Source organism: Fusarium poae, chromosome 3, assembly GCF_019609905.1.
Source record: "Fusarium poae strain DAOMC 252244 chromosome 3, whole genome shotgun sequence".
In the NCBI taxonomy this organism is placed as follows: Eukaryota; Fungi; Ascomycota; class Sordariomycetes; order Hypocreales; family Nectriaceae; genus Fusarium; species Fusarium poae.
The window spans coordinates 4023237-4040031 of NC_058401.1; the positions used below are offsets into that span (position 1 = coordinate 4023237).

General features: G+C 50.0%; 5 protein-coding genes across 5 annotated transcripts; 2 read left to right on the forward strand and 3 right to left on the reverse strand.

The window, feature by feature from the left end:
- Nucleotides 1–392: 392 nt before the first annotated feature.
- Nucleotides 393–2771, forward strand: FPOAC1_008739 (uncharacterized protein; the record flags this gene model as incomplete). Its single annotated transcript, XM_044853175.1, has 2 exons — nt 393–791; nt 846–2771. 2 exons carry the CDS (start codon nt 393–395, stop codon nt 2769–2771), a joined length of 2325 nt encoding a protein of 774 aa, XP_044705845.1.
- A 516-nt stretch (nt 2772–3287) lies between these two features.
- On the reverse strand, nt 3288–7051 carry FPOAC1_008740 (uncharacterized protein; the record flags this gene model as incomplete). Its single annotated transcript, XM_044853176.1, has 2 exons — nt 3288–4420; nt 4468–7051. The coding sequence occupies 2 exons, from the start codon at nt 7049–7051 to the stop codon at nt 3288–3290; spliced, it is 3717 nt and encodes a 1238-aa protein (XP_044705846.1).
- A 2552-nt stretch (nt 7052–9603) lies between these two features.
- Nucleotides 9604–10356, reverse strand: FPOAC1_008741 (uncharacterized protein; the record flags this gene model as incomplete). The annotated part of the gene is made up of 1 exon (XM_044853177.1): nt 9604–10356. One exon carries the CDS (start codon nt 10354–10356, stop codon nt 9604–9606), a length of 753 nt encoding a protein of 250 aa, XP_044705847.1.
- A 1073-nt stretch (nt 10357–11429) lies between these two features.
- On the reverse strand, nt 11430–13774 carry PRT1 (Translation initiation factor 3 subunit b; the record flags this gene model as incomplete). The annotated part of the gene is made up of 3 exons (XM_044853178.1): nt 11430–11861; nt 11910–13446; nt 13503–13774. The coding sequence occupies 3 exons, from the start codon at nt 13772–13774 to the stop codon at nt 11430–11432; spliced, it is 2241 nt and encodes a 746-aa protein (XP_044705848.1).
- Nucleotides 13775–14294: 520 nt separating this feature from the next.
- On the forward strand, nt 14295–16073 carry CCT2 (T-complex protein 1 subunit beta; the record flags this gene model as incomplete). Its single annotated transcript, XM_044853179.1, has 4 exons — nt 14295–14297; nt 14386–14537; nt 14590–15961; nt 16014–16073. 4 exons carry the CDS (start codon nt 14295–14297, stop codon nt 16071–16073), a joined length of 1587 nt encoding a protein of 528 aa, XP_044705849.1.
- Nucleotides 16074–16795: the final 722 nt, after the last annotated feature.

Consider the following 16795-nt stretch of genomic DNA (forward strand, 5'->3'; position numbering starts at 1 on the left):
AGCCACAGACACTGGTAGAAGTGGCTCAACGCCACGTCCCCCACGGAGGGCACTTTCCGTTCCTTTGAATGAAGTTCTGCCCCGCCATAAGAGACGACAGACTCTCGATTTAAAATCTAGTTAGTCGACATCATCACTTCTCTCTTCACATATCACCCTTAACCTTGGAAATTTACCATCGATACCGATCAGGACGTCTCCAGAATCTCACTGCGAGTTCTGTCATAGCTTTTATCTGTCTGTAACTCATAGTCTTCATTCACTATCAAGCTACCACATCTCAACAATTCGACACTCCTTGTGCGGGCGAGCAACATAAGCAGAGCTCTATCTTCGATTTTTACCCTACGCACGACCAAATTTCACCATCTGGGAGCTCAAAGCTTCTAGCCATGGCTCCACCAGAGGGAGACAACAACACTGGAGTTTCAGCCTCCGAATCCCAACCCCAAGGTGACGGCCAGCGCAACAGAGGACGAGGCCGAGGCAAAGGAAACCAAAATCGACGAGGCGGCCAACGGCGCGGTCGTGGTGGTAACAACGCCAACGTCCCAAGTGTCCCTGCCAATCCAGCTGCACAAGACGTTGCTGCTGCAGCTTCGCGCGCCCATGCCCTAGCTGCTAGCAAAGCTGCCGAAGCTGCCGGGGACGATGATGATGGCGATGTGTGTTTCATTTGCGCCAATCCGGTTGCCCACCACTCTATTGCACCTTGCAACCACACGACATGCCATATTTGTGGTCTGCGCATGAGGGCTCTATATAAGACAAAGGACTGTGCCCACTGCCGTGTATGTCCCCATTTACATGCTCTCGACCAGAGTCTTTCACTAACAACTTGGTAGACCCCGGCTCCCTATGTCATATTCACCGACGACCCCGAGAAGCGTTTCGAGGAGTACTCAGAAAAAGACATAACTACTACCGACAGCAACATCGGCATCAAGTACACGAATGAGGATATCGTCGGCGACACCGTGCTGCTCCTGCGATACAACTGTCCCGAGCCGTCATGCGACTTTGCTGGTCTTGGCTGGCCGGATTTGCACCGCCATGTCAAATCTGCTCATAAAAAGCGCATGTGCGATCTGTGCACTCGTAACAAGAGGGTTTTCACACATGAGCATGAGTTATTTGCAGATAAGGAGCTGGAAAGACATATGCGTCATGGAGACGACAAACCTGGTGCAGCGGACCAAACGGGCTTCAAGGGACATCCACTTTGTGGGTTCTGTGGAGAGCGTTTCTACGATGACGATAAGCTGTACGAGCACTGTAGAATGAAGCACGAACGTTGCTTTATTTGTGACCGACGAGATTCGAGACACCCCCACTACTACCTCGACTACAACGCTTTGGAAGAGCATTTCAAGAAGGACCACTACCTTTGCGGCGATCGAGAATGTATGGAAAAGAAGTTTGTTGTCTTTGAGTCCGAGCTAGACCTGCAGGCCCATCAGTTGAGTGAGCACGGCGGCAAAGCGACAGGTAGAGACGCACGAGTTGTCAATATTTCAGGATTCGACATTCGAACACCGTACCAACAGGAGAGAGGGGGCGGTGGTGCTGGTGGAAGAGAGGAAGGAAGACGCGGGGGCAGAGATGGGCGAAGAGGAGGAAACAGAGGCCGAGACCCTAATGCGGAACCGGTTCCTGTCAGCTCAGCCCAGCCTCTACGACGCGACGAGATTGCTTTCCAGCGACAGATGGCCATCCATTCTGCACAGTCAGTCTCGAACCGTACCTTTGGTGGAGCTTTGTCTGCTCCTACACCAGCGCAAGCCTCATCACAACCCCGCGGAGCTAGCTCATCAAACACGCCTCGCGCCAGTCAGACCAACCTTGCTAATCCCATAGAGTCTGCTACTGTCGACCCGGCTAATCTCAGCCCCGAAGAGCGCGCGCGTCTTGTGCGACATGGTGCTGTTGTCGAGCGAGCGTCAAACCTCCTCGGCAACGACACCCAACGAATGGCCACATTCCGAAGCCACATTTCTTCTTACAGGCAGGGCAGTCTTACTGCTCCACAGCTAATTGATGCATTCTTCACCCTCTTTGCCGACACCTCCTCAAACGCTCTTGGTACCATGGTGCGAGAAGTTGCGGAACTTTACGAAGACAAGAGCAAGGCCGAGGCTCTTCGCAAAGCCTGGCAAGATTGGCGAGCTATCAACGAGGATTATCCCAGCCCACCTGGGTTGAGTGGCATGCATGGCGCAACTTCGAGTTCAAGCGGTTGGGCTGGCGCAGCATCAGCTAACCCAGCTGTTCCCAATGCCAAGGTCACCCAAAAGTACTCAAACCGTGTTCTCAAGCTCAAGAACAGCACAAGACTTGGCGGCCCAGCTCCTGTATCTTCAAGTGGTGCATCATCATGGGCTGGTCGGCCTGCCGTCAACGCACCACCACCATCCTCCAACGCGTTCCCATCTCTCCCCTCCTCCGGGAACTCCTCTGCATCTCGCTCCAACTGGACAACTCCCACTCCCTCATCATCGCAATCCACGACTCTCAACCGCCCTCGCCCCGCTCCCCGGCCTACAGGCGAAGACGCTTTCCCAGCTCTTCCCGCGGCACCAAAGCCTACAACCACAATTTTCGGTTACGGTAACGGCCGCGCTGTACGACGTGACTACGGAAACCGTGAGACAAACTTCCAATGGGGTAGCGGACCGAGCACACCAGCTGACGAGGAGCCCGCTGATGATGAAGCGGGTGGTAAGAAGAAAGGTAACAAGAAGGGCAAGAAAGTTCTTGTTCAGTGGGGTTAAGCATCTCGTATATAAATTGCATGGCTAAATAGTGTCGGGTCAGTATCTATACTCATCAATGGGCAGAATAGTGTCGGGTTTTGGAACTGGATAAACAAAGTGACGAAGCGAGGCGATTTGGCGTTGAAGCATTCCCTGTGGAAAGTTGAGTGATGATATGGTAGGACGGATTATAACAAGACTGGAACTCTTGGGCGCCTCAGTCCATTTTCATCAACGATGTTTTTGGTATGTATTAGTATAGTAACAATACGACTGTCCATACATCATCTGCATTCATTCTTTCGAATATTATTAGAGGAGGTTATGCTTTTTAACAAGATTCAACAAAGTTAACTTTATACCAGAATAAAAGCTCTGTGAAATTCATGACAACGTAGCAATACTTTTATATTATATGAAAATGAGGTTGCTCTAAGAACGCTACTCTTCCTGACAAAGCTGCAATTCAAAGCATCATACTTCGAGGACAACCCCATCCAAATTCCTGTACCTGAAGGCTTAGGAGACCAGCATCTAGAGAGCCGCGGGTTCGTAGTATTCACGGAACCGATCGGTTTTATCCCAGCGTATGCTCCAGACAACATTCCAACATACTAACAACAAAGGAGGGAATCGTACTGTCCAAAAGGCGAGATAACCATCAGGAAGAGGTCCCACGTTTCGTTTGAGTGCCTCGGGCATATCTTCGTAGTGATTCCTCTTGTTGCGCAGAGCACGAAGTAGGTCGAGGAGACGAGCCCCATTGTACTTGCGCTGCTTGCCGAGGGAGTCCACAAAGTCGCGCGGCAGTGCCTTGAGAAAGTCACCCGTCACGGAAGAGGCGTGGCTTTCAAGCTCAGCCAGTGCCGCCGATGGTGGATCTCTTGGCTCCTTCTCAAAGTGATCAGATACATCGCACAAGAATGCGAGCCTCTTTCTTGCTGACCAGAAGAAGGGGTGGGCCATGACTTCTTTAGCTGTTGGGCGGCATTTAGGGTCTGCTTCAAGCATGGATGCAATGAGGTCCGAGGCCTCATGGGAAAAATCACCAAGAGAGTCGAGAAGATCCAAGTTATACTGGCCCTTTCGAATGTTGACTTCTCTCATGTAGCGATCTCCGCAGTCAAAAGGATGGGAGCCATTAGTCAAAACATAGAAGAAAACCAGGCCAAGCGAGAAAATGTCGATGGCTCGGGTAGCGCGTCGGGGCACGGCGTTGTCGTCTGCCAAAACAGACCCGGAGCCGCTTTGTGTGCTTAGTTCCATCATAGCACCCTCTCGTGCGTCGTCATCGAGCAGAAGCTCGGGAGCACGCCAACCAGAAGTTCCTGCTGCACGACCCGTAGTCGCACCAAAGGATGATTGTCCGCCCTCCAGTTTCTTACACAGTCCAAAATCAGATACCAGCAATCTTGGTTTACCATCCTTGCCCTTGTTGACAAGAATGTTTTGCGGTTTGAGATCGCGATGGACAATACGAAGCTCGTGTAGATGGCTGATTCCATTGGTGATCTGATAGAGAACGTTGGGCAAATCATGTCGTCCAGCGTTTGCAAGGTCACGGAAGTAGTGTGGTCTCTCGATAACGTCAGCCAACGAAGCAGCACACCGCTCCAGCGCGATGTAAAGGAATCCATCGCGGATTTGCTGCGAGTAGTATCGGATAACTAAAGCGGTCAGAGATGGTTGCTTGATAACGTGAAGAGAAACCTACCATTGGGATGATCGTCACTCTCTCTCAAAAGCCTCGTCTCTTGAGAAGCGATATCATAAAACTGAATCAACATGCGCTTGACGGCGACTGCTCTACCATCGAATTTGCCGGCAAACACCAATGTGCCGTTGCTTCCTGTACCCAGCTGCTCATCTGTGTTCACCTCAATATTTCCCATACGAATAGTAGAGCCCGTCACAGATTGCATATCATCATGTACTGTCATGACATCAGGCTCAAGGCTGGGCCTTTCGCCCAGTTTCTTAGCATTGTTCACGGCGTCCTCAACAGTAGCTGCGGCAGGGTCATCGCCGCGAGACTGAGAACCTTCTTGAGCCCGGCCTTTTCGATGTTTGACACCACCACGTCTCCCTCTGTGTGCTTTTTTCTTCTTCTCAGGCGGTGCGCCATTCTGGTTGGCATTGGCTGGCGTGTTCTGGTTCTGAAGAGTGCTTTGCAAATCATTCGCTATCTTGACAGGTGTTTCCACATTGCCTTCAACCACCGGCTTTTTAGGCCTGGGAGTCGCCTCCCGATCGCTAAGCTCCACTTCCTTTACAGGAGTGTGTGGGAAGGCATCGGGTTCCAATTTAGATGATTCGGGAGCTGGCACCGGTGGCTCTCTTGTGCTCTCCTCAAGCTGTTCACCCAGTGTTTCAGGCTTCACTTCTTCTGAAGTGGGCTCGGGCGTGCTGTCTCGATTGACTTCCGTATCAGTGCTTTGTGCATCATCAACGACATTCTCGGTGACGTTCTCAGTTTCTTCAATCGCCAGGATGTCTTGTAGTTCCTTCCAGAAACCTCTGCGTTTTCCACGCTTGAGGTGTCGACGGATGTTTTTCTGGTTGTAATACAACACCGAGACAAAGATGATGATGACAACGGGGTTGGTAATGAAGTCTTTGATACTCTTGGCGGCACTGTCGGGAATCGATTTGAACTTATCAAAAATGGTGGGCTCATCCGCAAATCCAACTTCAGTATGAGGCCGAGAGTCATCCTCCAACTCGTTAGGGTCATCATATACATCATGTACGTCGGGCACCTCGATTGAACCAGCAGGCAGGCTAGGAGCATGAAAACTACCTCTCTTATCCGTATTGCCGAGGTAGTGGGTGCCTACCAAGACTTTCGACAGCTTTGTTTGGTTGAGCGTATCCCAAGGAGGAGCAATGTCCCACCAGTCGGAGCGGGACATTTGGGCCACAGGCGCATGTGCAATGAGAGGGTACAATTGACCAGACATGACATACCAGTCTCCTGCTCGAGTTTGGTTCAGGAAAATGCTGTTACTGCGCATCCGGTCTTGTGTGTCATCCTCTGCTGGCATTGGTGGCTGGGGAAGTACAACAAGATCGGGGTTGCTCTCGGATGTAGCGTCACCTGGTCGGCATACGTCAAAGACTCGGGCAACGGGTGCTGCAAAGTGCTCGCTAAAAACGGGTACCTTCTCGGATCGTGTATAGTCAAACGCATAGACCTTTCCGTCATGTTGGCTTGTGATGTACTTCTTGTCTAGGGAAGAATGATGTTGCTGGAAAAGGTCGCTGTCGTAGTTGTTGGGGCTCCACTCGGAATATTTGAGAGTAGCAATGGGAAGACCGTCATCGCGTCGCTGAATCCCAACAGTATATTCGGTTCTTCCCAACGTGATAGTGCCGGTCGAACTGCACTCCAAGTTGCCTGCGTCATACAGAGTATCAGGGCGTGAGCAGCTCTCGGCTTCGTTGACATGAGATCCTCCAGAGCCGAACCACTTGAGGACTCTTCCACTTGCGGCATCTAGGGTGATCATGGTCGTCTTTTTATCACCAGTGTAAACAACAGGAGAGTTATCGTCGGCGTATGGCGCCAGCTCTTCGACGAGCTTCTTCATGGTGAACCCTGTTTTTATAAAACCATGATTTGAGTCTGGTGCCCACATATAGATTCCACCGTCGCGATTAGGTTCAACGGCCCAAACGTAATGGTCGACTGCACGGTAATTTTCATCGAGGGTGGATTCTTCGGAGCGGTAATGTTTGGTCTCTACCATGGGTTGGTCGACTTCGAGATGCCAGAGCTTCTTTCCAGTTCGTCTGTCGTTGGCGTATAGGTCTCCGTCGACGGTCGCCAGAAGTACAAAGTCTTCTACTTCCCAATCCTTCAGATTCCGCGCAATCTGCGGCGAGGCCAGTCCAGATGCAAAAGCGCTGCTGGACCGAAGATATGAAGGGTTTGGTGCTCCTACGGACCTCGAGTCCGGAGCCAAAGTTGCGAGGGCGCTCGCATCGTCAGGAATTCGTTGATCTCTCTTTCGGTTCTTTCGGGTGTATTCTTCCTTTTGCCGAGGCTGTGTGGAAGGTCGTTTTACTTGGTGTTGATTGACAGTTTCACGCGCCTTGGCCGCGTCAATGGACGTGACGGCCCATTGAACGGCATCGGCAGCTGATTGCTGCTGACTGCCACCAGGGCTTTGCAGTTCACTGACTGGTCGGTGCTGCTGCTGAGCATCGACAAGTTGCAACCAAGGCAGGAGTATAACAGCAACCAAGGCGAAGAGCTTTTGCTGGGGACGTCCCTCGCCAGGAGGTCGTCGCAGCATTTTGGGCCAAGGTTAACGCTGCGGGCGATCACATAGGACCGCAGCAGCGGGAGATCAGAGTTGTTCGATCGAATTTGTTCAAGTCAGACTAGGTCCTGATGGTTCGTTGTTCTACAGTATATTGAGATGGAGGGGATGACGGTTGCAATGCAGAATGAAGTCACAAATCGACTGCTGGAACCGTTGGAGATGCGGAGTCGGACTCGAAAACGGCGGGTAGCGTTGAGGGACGTTGAGTATAGATGGAAGATTCAGTCTTGAAACCAAGAGACGATAATGTCGCGTACTATGTATAGTGGAATATCCAAAATGAAAGAAAGAAATGAATGAGAGGTTGGAATGGAATACGGGGGAAAGGTTGGGTAGGGAGTCCCAGCACAAAACGCTTGTTCTTTTGCCCTGCCCTGGCCTGGCCTGGGCTTGGCTTGGCTGGACTGTCCTTCCGTCTGACACCACTCAAGGGACGAGGGGGGCAGGCACGTTTCTCGTAGTGGGCAAATCGACCGGCGTGGCACGGACAAGAAGGTCAGGGACTGGCGAGGAAGGGGAGGGGGAGCATCACAGTGGCTTCGGAGGAACGAAAAAGATTGACGACTGACAGGACAAGGAATGAAATCATCTGGTCAGTTTATGGGGCTGAAGTCTTGTTATTTGCCGAGTTATTTTCTACATCTTCCACTCAGATATCAATTATTCTGCCCCCCTCCGAGTCAAAAATTGAAGGCCGTGTTCTATTCAACACGCACTGTAGACACTCCAGGCCTTTTTCTTTTCTTTGCACTGATAAAGGTCTTGGTTTTTGTCTAGGACTGGGCGTACAGTAAGACATCGGAAAGACACGGCGATAGCTAGGGATTACTCGAGTATCTGATACAAAACCCAATCTAGTTAGGAGACAATTAAAGGTATTCTCCTTGCATTGTTATTTCAAGCACAGCAAGAATATGAAATCAGACAGTACTGTACTATGTACATACGTACTGATGAGAAAGGGGAGCGAGCGGGAAACATATTCGTAGCAACAGCCATTCGGGAGCTGTATTACAAGCCTTTTTTTTTTGAACTGGTTCGCGGGGAATCGGATTGCTACACTTTATCGCCCAATCACAATTAAGAGTCCTGCATTAGTAACAGTTTCAAAAGGTTGATATTGGTGATGATAATCGGTAACCTTCCTGATTGACTTTGATCTTGTTACACGACTTGAGGCAATACATACAGAAGCTTGGGACTTGGATTTGTGGTGCCAAAGGTCAATCACAAACTATAGCTGTTACGCCGAGTCAACAAAGAATACATCAAAGCATCTCATAATACCTATATCAACATATCAAAACCAAGTCTTTTGTTGGACTGTGTCTATTCTATTCACTCTTCTTTTTTGTGGGCTTGGATTCGCTTACTGCTACCCCCCGGATCGGATGGTCTGTGCCTGCGGGGACCTATTTACTACCGTCCCACTCCCTTGAATGGTGCAATTTGCAATCGACATTTCAACCTCAAACTCTAGGGTAAATTCTCTTTAACATCACTATCAACCTGCCATCATGAACCACAAATTGGCTTCTTCTATTTCCGTCCTGTAGTGTTACTTTTGATCAAACCAAACTTACTTAATAGCCCAGCTATGAGCGAATTTACAAAGACGCCGAATCCATGTATCGACATTCACAACAACATGTGGATCTTAGATCTGCACACTACGAACAAGTCATCAATGCTTCCATCAAATCTTCTCAACAAACAGTTGACCGCTATCTTGCCGACATGACAGAACTGCAAGATCCCACTTAGCAACTATACAACTCCTCATATACACACAATCCAAACCTATCATGTATTCAAATCCTCATTAAAATCTGTGTGTCTCCAGCTAGTCTAGGGCATGCCTCCCTTGAACACAGACAATCCATGCTCTGTCCGTGTCAACCCTGCTTATCTCAAGCAGCCACCATCGTACGTCCGAACCCTTGTAGGAAAGGATGCGCCATCTGTAAAATCAGAGGTGACGCCAGCTCGGAACCCCTACATCAAGTCATGACCTCAGCTCAAGGGCACATAAATGCAATGGAATGTGCGTGCTCTTAGCTCTGCCGAGCATCCTCCATCCTCAGCTTGGCATTGCTGAACGCCACATCCAGTTGGTCTATCCTTCTCAGCATCTCAGCTTCACACGTGGGTGTGTATATTATGAGCTGCTTAATGAAGAGACTCAACACCGGTCGAAGCTGGTCGAAGCATTCTTGAAAGCGGTCGCCAAAGCCGTCCCTAACTACGCTATGGGGTTCCATGGACAGCACAGTGACGAGCTTGGTTTGGTTGATGCCGAACTTTCCGGAATATTAGCTTGTAATTTCTCAAGTGACCTTTTTAAATCGTGTCTCACACGAATACCACAAGGGTCGTGACGTACCGTGTCAAAGGCCGAACAAATTGCTCCCTGATCTTCCCAGCCGAAAAGTATTGTGGGAGGACGGCTGATTTTGCTGGATATCTCTTGAATCCCATCAACCATATCTTGGCAGCGCAAGAATGTGTTCTATGCGTAAATGTTAGCCCAGGCCTACTGCAGTAAGATAAAGACACACTCCAATAATCTGGACCTTCACACCTTCGCCCCCGATGTTGGATGCTTGCAGTATCAAGTCGAACGCTAGGCTTTGTATCCCTTGCATAGCATTCTTGAGGTCCTCTGGGACCACCCCAGTAGAGATGCGGGAGGGAGTTTCTGGAACGGGAATCTGGTCGACAATCGGATCGATAGGGTCAATAATTGTTTCGAAGACAGGCTCAATAACAGGCTCAGCAGCTGGTTCGATAATCGGGCTGATAATTGGCTCGACAATAGGGTCGTCAATAGATTCGGCAGCTGGTTCGACGACAGGTTTAACAGCTGGCTCAATGCCTGGCTGAATAATTGGCTCGATAATTGGCTCGACGGCTGGTTGTATAATCGGCTCAACAATTGGTTCGACAATTGGTTCGAAGACTTGTTCAATAACTGGTTCGACAACTGGTTCAATAATTGATTCGACAGCTGGTTCAGTAGCTAGTTCGACGACCGGTTCGATAATAGGGTCGACAGTTGTATCGGCAGCTGGCTCAACATCTTGTTCAATAGCTGGCTCAACGACTGGCTCAGCGATCAGCTCGACAGCTGGTTCAATAATTGATTCGACAATCGGTTCAATAATTGGGTTGATAATTGGAGGTACTTCCTCAGAAACTGGTATCGGGAGTGCTGTTGAAGCAGCGATCTTGGTTATAGCAGAGATGCTAGAGAGGATAAATAGTGTGACTCGCATGATAGGCCGCGATTCCCTTCTCTACTTATCATTAGTGAGAGCAGACGCCACCGTAGAACAAGTCAAGAATAATACAACCCTCTTTGAAATGGAGAGTTAATAGTTGAATGTGAATGGAGCCAAGGTCACGAAGGGATCACAGTTATAAGCCAGCTGTGCAGAATGCTTTCTTTTATCATTTCTACTCCCCCTTTTCCAGAGTGGTCTTCCTTGTTGGTCCAACAGACATCTGGATGTAAGTGGGATTGCATTTCTTGGTCTGAGTACATTTAATATGAAGTGGCGGATTTAAATGGCCAGCAACTTGGCCATCCGGTTCGACCGGCTCCATTATGCAATCTTTCCTGGCCCTTCTTCTTGGCATTCATCCGCTCAAGTAGGACGAGTATACCTGCATTGAAATAGAATAATTGCTTGTGGGCAGGTCTTGGATTAGCGTAGAGGAAAAGGACTAGATGTGGGAAAGGCGTTGTCTCAAATGATGGACTATGCACTAGATGCAACATATACGACTAACAAAGTGTGTAATATTGTGTAAGTATCCATAATGGCTAGAAGGGTATGGACGATGTGATTCATATAATATTAGTAGACGACTGTAAGATATTGAATACACCAATTGATCGGGCTTTTTACGACAAGGTGTAACACGGACAATTAAGGGTGATGGTTATACTGTATATTAGAACTATATTGAAAAGTATACTACCGATGCGGCTGAGAAGAAGCAAGTATTATTCACTCATTGACGCGCACATAACTTTTTAGAACACGCCCTAGAACGCAACTTGTGAGCACAATCTGCTGTCAAAGACGCCCAGATTTAAGTCAATTCGAGGTAGCGTCAATTACACATAGAGCGGATATATTTCTGAGACAGTCACATATATCCCTGATGAAATATGCAGAGATGGACGAATAGATTACTCCAGATAATGCTTTTAGAGAGTCCAAGAGTTGGACCTGTCTTTCTTTTGAACATGACAAAGAATTTCATTACGTGACCCCTCGCCCTGACCAGTTTTCTACCGCGATACAAGCAAATCACTTCTATGCAAATGCAGGGAGGCCCTCTAAGGGAGCACTTCCTCACTCTCCTCAATAACCTCCTCGACAATTTCCTCAATCACCCGATCCTCCTCTGATGATGTATCCAGGGACTTTGTGTAGGCCTCTAGCAGAGGAGCGTGAGGATCCTTTGGTAGGCCAAGTGCCTCGCGCTCTTCTAGCACGTCGGCCTCCATAGACTCACGCCAGTTGTGCCACTCCTCGAGCATGCGGCGACGAGCCTCAACAACAGCCAAGTCAGCAGAAGCACCACGGTCGGCATCTTCTTGCTCAAAGACACGGCTGTATTCTCGGAGGTTCTTGCGGACCGCCTTCTGCTCCTCCTTAGTAAGGAGAGTCGCAGGCCGAGGGCGCCACGAGAATTGCTTAAACTTCTCAAGGGGCTCTTCTCGCAGAGCCTCACCCTTGAAGTCGTAGATGTGGTAGCCGTTTTCCATCTATAATATATTAGCACGAAACTCGAAATAGTGTCAGATCAAACTTACAGAGTACTTCCAGGCAGACGCCCATGAAGCAACGAAACGACCTGAAGGGTCCCACTCGACATCTGTGACGCCGTAGTGGTCGGCAGTGTTCATAGCCTGGAGGTTGGCGGTAAGGTCCTTCTCGGACTCGGGCTTCTCACCCTCAAAGTCGAGGTCAAAGAAGTCAAGGTCAGAGCTCTGTGTGTTGGCAATGGTGGCAATAACAACAAAGCGACCACGAGGTGACCAGTAAATAGCGTTGCTGTTCTTCTTGTCGAGTGTTCGGAGGTGCTTGAAGTTACCCACTTGCTGGCCCTTCTTGGCCTTCTCAGGGCAAAAGAAGGAGACTGCTGTTTTGGGAGCGACGGCAGTGACACCGGCAGGCTCGGTTGTGGAAATGATGGCGAATCGGTCACCCTTGGGCTCCCAAGCAAAGTTAATGACAGTATCCTTGACGGTATCAACAACCTCAACAGGAACACCCTTCTCCTTGACACGGAAGATCTCAAGAGTCGTGGCTTGAGACTTCTTGGACTTGGAGTGTCGGTCGACCTTGACGCAAATGTAGGCAGCCTCGGATTGCCAGTGAAGCTTGGCATCGCTGACACTGAAGAGGTTGAGGGATCGAACAACCTCTTTTGAGGGAACGCTCATCAATCCAACCTTGGCGGGGTTGCTACCAATTTCGGGAGTCCAGTAGCAGAAAAGCTGCTCGTATTCCTTGATACCGTCGCGCTTGGGGGTGGCGGGAGCCCAGTCAAAGTCAACAACACCATCGATCTTGATGGAGGTCTTGTCGAGGAGGTTCATGCGGGGGAGCTCGTAGACGGAGATAGACTGGCCGGGGTTGAGACGGGCAACGTACTTGTCGTCGGCAGACCACTTGAAGGCAGGCCACTGCATCTTGGGCGGGGGCTTGCCATCCTCAACCTTGGGAGGCTCAAGGTTAGCGAAAGATCGAAGAGGGGTAGCGGTAGCGATATCCCAAATAACGTAGTTCTTGCCGTGGTCGTCGATAGAGAGAGCGGGGTGGCCCTCATCAGGGATAGAGATAGGGCGGTTGGACCAGGTGACAATGTACTTCTCACCGGGAGAGAAAGCGACCATGTTCACGAAAGGGTGAGCAAATCGAGCCTGTCGCGACCATGAAGGGCCGCCCCAAAGCTGGACACCCTGAGCGTGGACGGAGGTGAGGTATGTGCCCAAGACGCTCCATTGGACGAAGGTCTCCGTCCAATGTAAGCGCTCGACAATGTTCTCAGGCTGGTCCTTCTCGTTGTTCCAGTAGACTCCGACACTGTCACCGCGGTACATAACGAACTGATCGCGGCCACGACCTGAGGGATCCTTGAGGAACCATCGCAGATGCTCCTTCTCGCTGAAGTCTTCGATTTCGGGCGGTTGGTAGTTCTCATCAATGCGACCTTCTCGTCCGTAGCGTTCGATATCGGTGAACTTGTTGACGCGGAGAGTATGCTTCTTGTCGAGAGGGGTGAGGTCGAGCTGGCGAGTAGCGGCGGCAGCCTCGGCGGGCGAGGAGTACTCGACAAAGGCGAATCTTTACGAGATCAGTTCCAAGCTCTTTTGCATATTCATTCCACGTATAACACCTACCGAAGAGACTTTCCATCGTCGCCCATGGGCATGTGTACCGAGTCCTCGCGTGTCTTGCCGACTGTGTTGAGCTTCTTTAACAAGAACTTGACCAGCTTGGGCTTCTGGTCCTCAGTGACCTGGGGAAGGCCGTCGATGACGACAAAGTTGTCATAGCCTTGGTCTAGGGAAACCTCAAATCGCTCTCGCAGGTCGGAGATATCAATATCATCATCGTTGAACTCGTCATCGTCAAGGTCGGCCTCGCGAAGGTGGTCGAAAGAGGGTGCCATGATGGGCGATATGTGGTTGTTGGAGGGGTGCAAGAAAAAATGCCCCGCTCTCGAATCTGGATGTTTTTTTTTCGAGGGTTTTAAACGTTCGGCTACCGAGCACAAGGTCTGCGAAAAAGGCCTTTATGCGCTCAGGAGATATGACCTCTGGAAGACACGCGGTATTCTGTCTAAAACCGCGGAGAAGATCGCTAAAGAACGTGCGGAGTCTTGATGTTGCGGTGGCCAACCTAGTTCCAACACAAATTTGGTGTTCTTGCTTCACTTTCCTGCGAAAGTGTGCGTGCTGCCGGAGAAATGATTGCCCCTCTTCCGAAATCGAGGCTCCCATCGCGGGGCAAGTCACGTGTGGCTTGCCTGGCTGGGGTGGAGGGGCTACGCTATCAAGCTGCGAGATAGCTCCAGAAAAAAAGGCTGCAACGTCTACCCCAAGGCTGAAGCATATTGACGTTGACAACGACGATAACCTCTTACGTTTCTATAGGTTTCGCCGTGTTTAGAGTCAAATTGTTAGCCCACTATGGTATGTTTACTTATTATGACAGCCTGCTCTCAAACCTTTGAACTTGAACAGAGAACAACAACTAACATATGCCCCTGCCCCTCCTTAGTCTTTCCAACCAACCCAAATTTTTGAGGAGGGCACCACCGAGGAGAAGGGCGAGAATGCTCGTCTCGCCGCCTTTGTTGGTGCTATCGCCGTCGGTGACCTCGTGAAGAGCACTCTTGGTCCTAAGGGCATGGACAAGATTCTACAGTCAGCGTATGTTGCGCCCAACTTGCGGTCGACGACCCCCCTTTTAACACGATGCTAGCTCCACCGCCGAAATCATGGTTACCAACGACGGTGCCACCATCCTGAAGTCGATCGCCCTCGACAACGCCGCTGCAAAGGTTCTTGTCAACATTTCAAAGGTTCAAGATGACGAAGTCGGTGACGGCACTACATCAGTTGCTGTCCTCGCTGCCGAGTTGTTAAGAGAGGCGGAGAAGCTGGTCGACAAGAAGATCCACCCCCAAACTATTATTGAGGGTTACAGAATAGCGAGCCACGCTGCATTGAAAGCTTTGGAGGGCTCAGCCGTCGACCACAGCAAAAACCCCGAGGCGTTCCGCCAAGACTTGCTTGCTATCGCCCGAACAACTCTTAGCTCAAAGGTCCTCGCCCAGGATCGCAAACAGTTTGCCGAATTGGCTGTCGATGCTGTCCTCCGACTCAAGTCTTCCGACTTAAACCACATCCAAATCATCAAGAAGGCCGGAGGTAAACTGAGCGACTCTTATCTTGACGAGGGTTTTATTCTGGACAAAAAGATCGGTGTCAACCAACCCAAGCGACTCGAGAAGGCCAAGATCCTCGTAGCCAACACTTCAATGGATACTGACAAGGTCAAGATCTTCGGTGCCCGTGTCAAGGTCGGCTCCACGAGCAAGCTCGCCGAACTTGAAAAGGCCGAGAAAGATAAGATGAAGGCCAAGGTGGAGAAGATTAAGGCTCATGGAATCAACTGCTTTATCAACAGACAGCTCATTTACAACTGGCCCGAGCAGCTGTTCACCGATGCTGGTATCATGTCAATCGAGCACGCCGACTTTGACGGTATCGAGCGTTTGGCCCTGGTGACAGGCGGTGAGATTGCCTCCACCTTTGACCACCCCGAGCAGGTCAAGCTTGGCCACTGCGATACGATCGAGGAGGTCATCATTGGCGAAGACACCCTTATCAAGTTCTCCGGTGTTTCCGGTGGAGAGGCTTGCACAATTGTTCTCCGAGGCGCCACAGAACAGCTCCTCGATGAGGCTGAGCGAAGTCTCCACGATGCTCTTGCCGTTCTGTCCCAGACCGTCAAGGAGCCCCGGACCACTCTCGGTGGTGGCTGTGCTGAGATGCTCATGGCCAAGGCTGTTGAGGGTGCTGCTACACGAGTTGAGGGTAAGCGACAATTGGCCGTTCAAAGCTTTGCCGTCGCCCTTCGACAACTTCCCACTATTCTGGCCGACAACGCTGGTCTTGACTCTGGTGATCTTGTCGCCAGGCTGCGCAAGGCTCTCTACGACGGTCTCACAACTTATGGTCTCGATTTGATGACACCTGGCGGCGGAATTACTGATATGCGGGATCTGGGTGTTATTGAGAGCTACAAGCTCAAGAAGGCTGTCGTTTCTTCGGCCAGCGAGGCCGCAGAGGTAAGCAATCACTTGACATCCTGACATATAAACTGCTAACATGCACGACTAGCTTCTTCTCCGAGTAGATGATATCATCCGAGCAGCTCCTCGTCGACGAGAGCGTATGTAAGGTTAGGCTCAGGTAGCCAGGGATGATGGGTCAATGTGCACAGGCCATGATGATCTGTAATGATACCATAGATGCGGCGACATGGAAATGCAAAAAAAGACCTTCATGAACGAACCTTGCTATGAGAAGAAAACTGATACTGCATCGAGATTCATGACAAAAAGTAGATAATAAGTGTATCTTAGTAAATTAAGCTGACCAGCCTATAATTCTTGAGCAGTCTGCAAAAACAAAAGAGTCCTCAAGCCATGATGATAACTTGGAGGCTTCTGCCTACATCTCAGTATTTTCTGAAGCTGGAAGACATATCAACCCGTAGTGACATAATTTCCCGATAGACTCGAACACATAAATGCAGCCAAGACGTAAGAGCGGGACAATGAAAGGCGTCTATGGCTACACTACTTTACTACTCAAACTGGATCAGTTGCAGACGAGCTTGTCGTAACCAAAGTCGAGTTGGAAACTGAAAAGAGGAGTAACCGCTAGGCAATGACCTAAATGGCAGGTGAATGCAAAACGGAGTATCTCATTAAAGGTAAGTTGTCAGAGGCAGGCAGTGTTAAGAATAATCCTAAGAATGGTAAAGGGGCTGCCAGCTGTTGGCACTGGCAAGCCACTTTGCATTTCAACTTATTCAACATTTCTCATCCTTCGTAACCATTAATTACTTGTTATCTCTATGAATAGCCTATTCATCAAGAATACTCTATAGGCAGCAG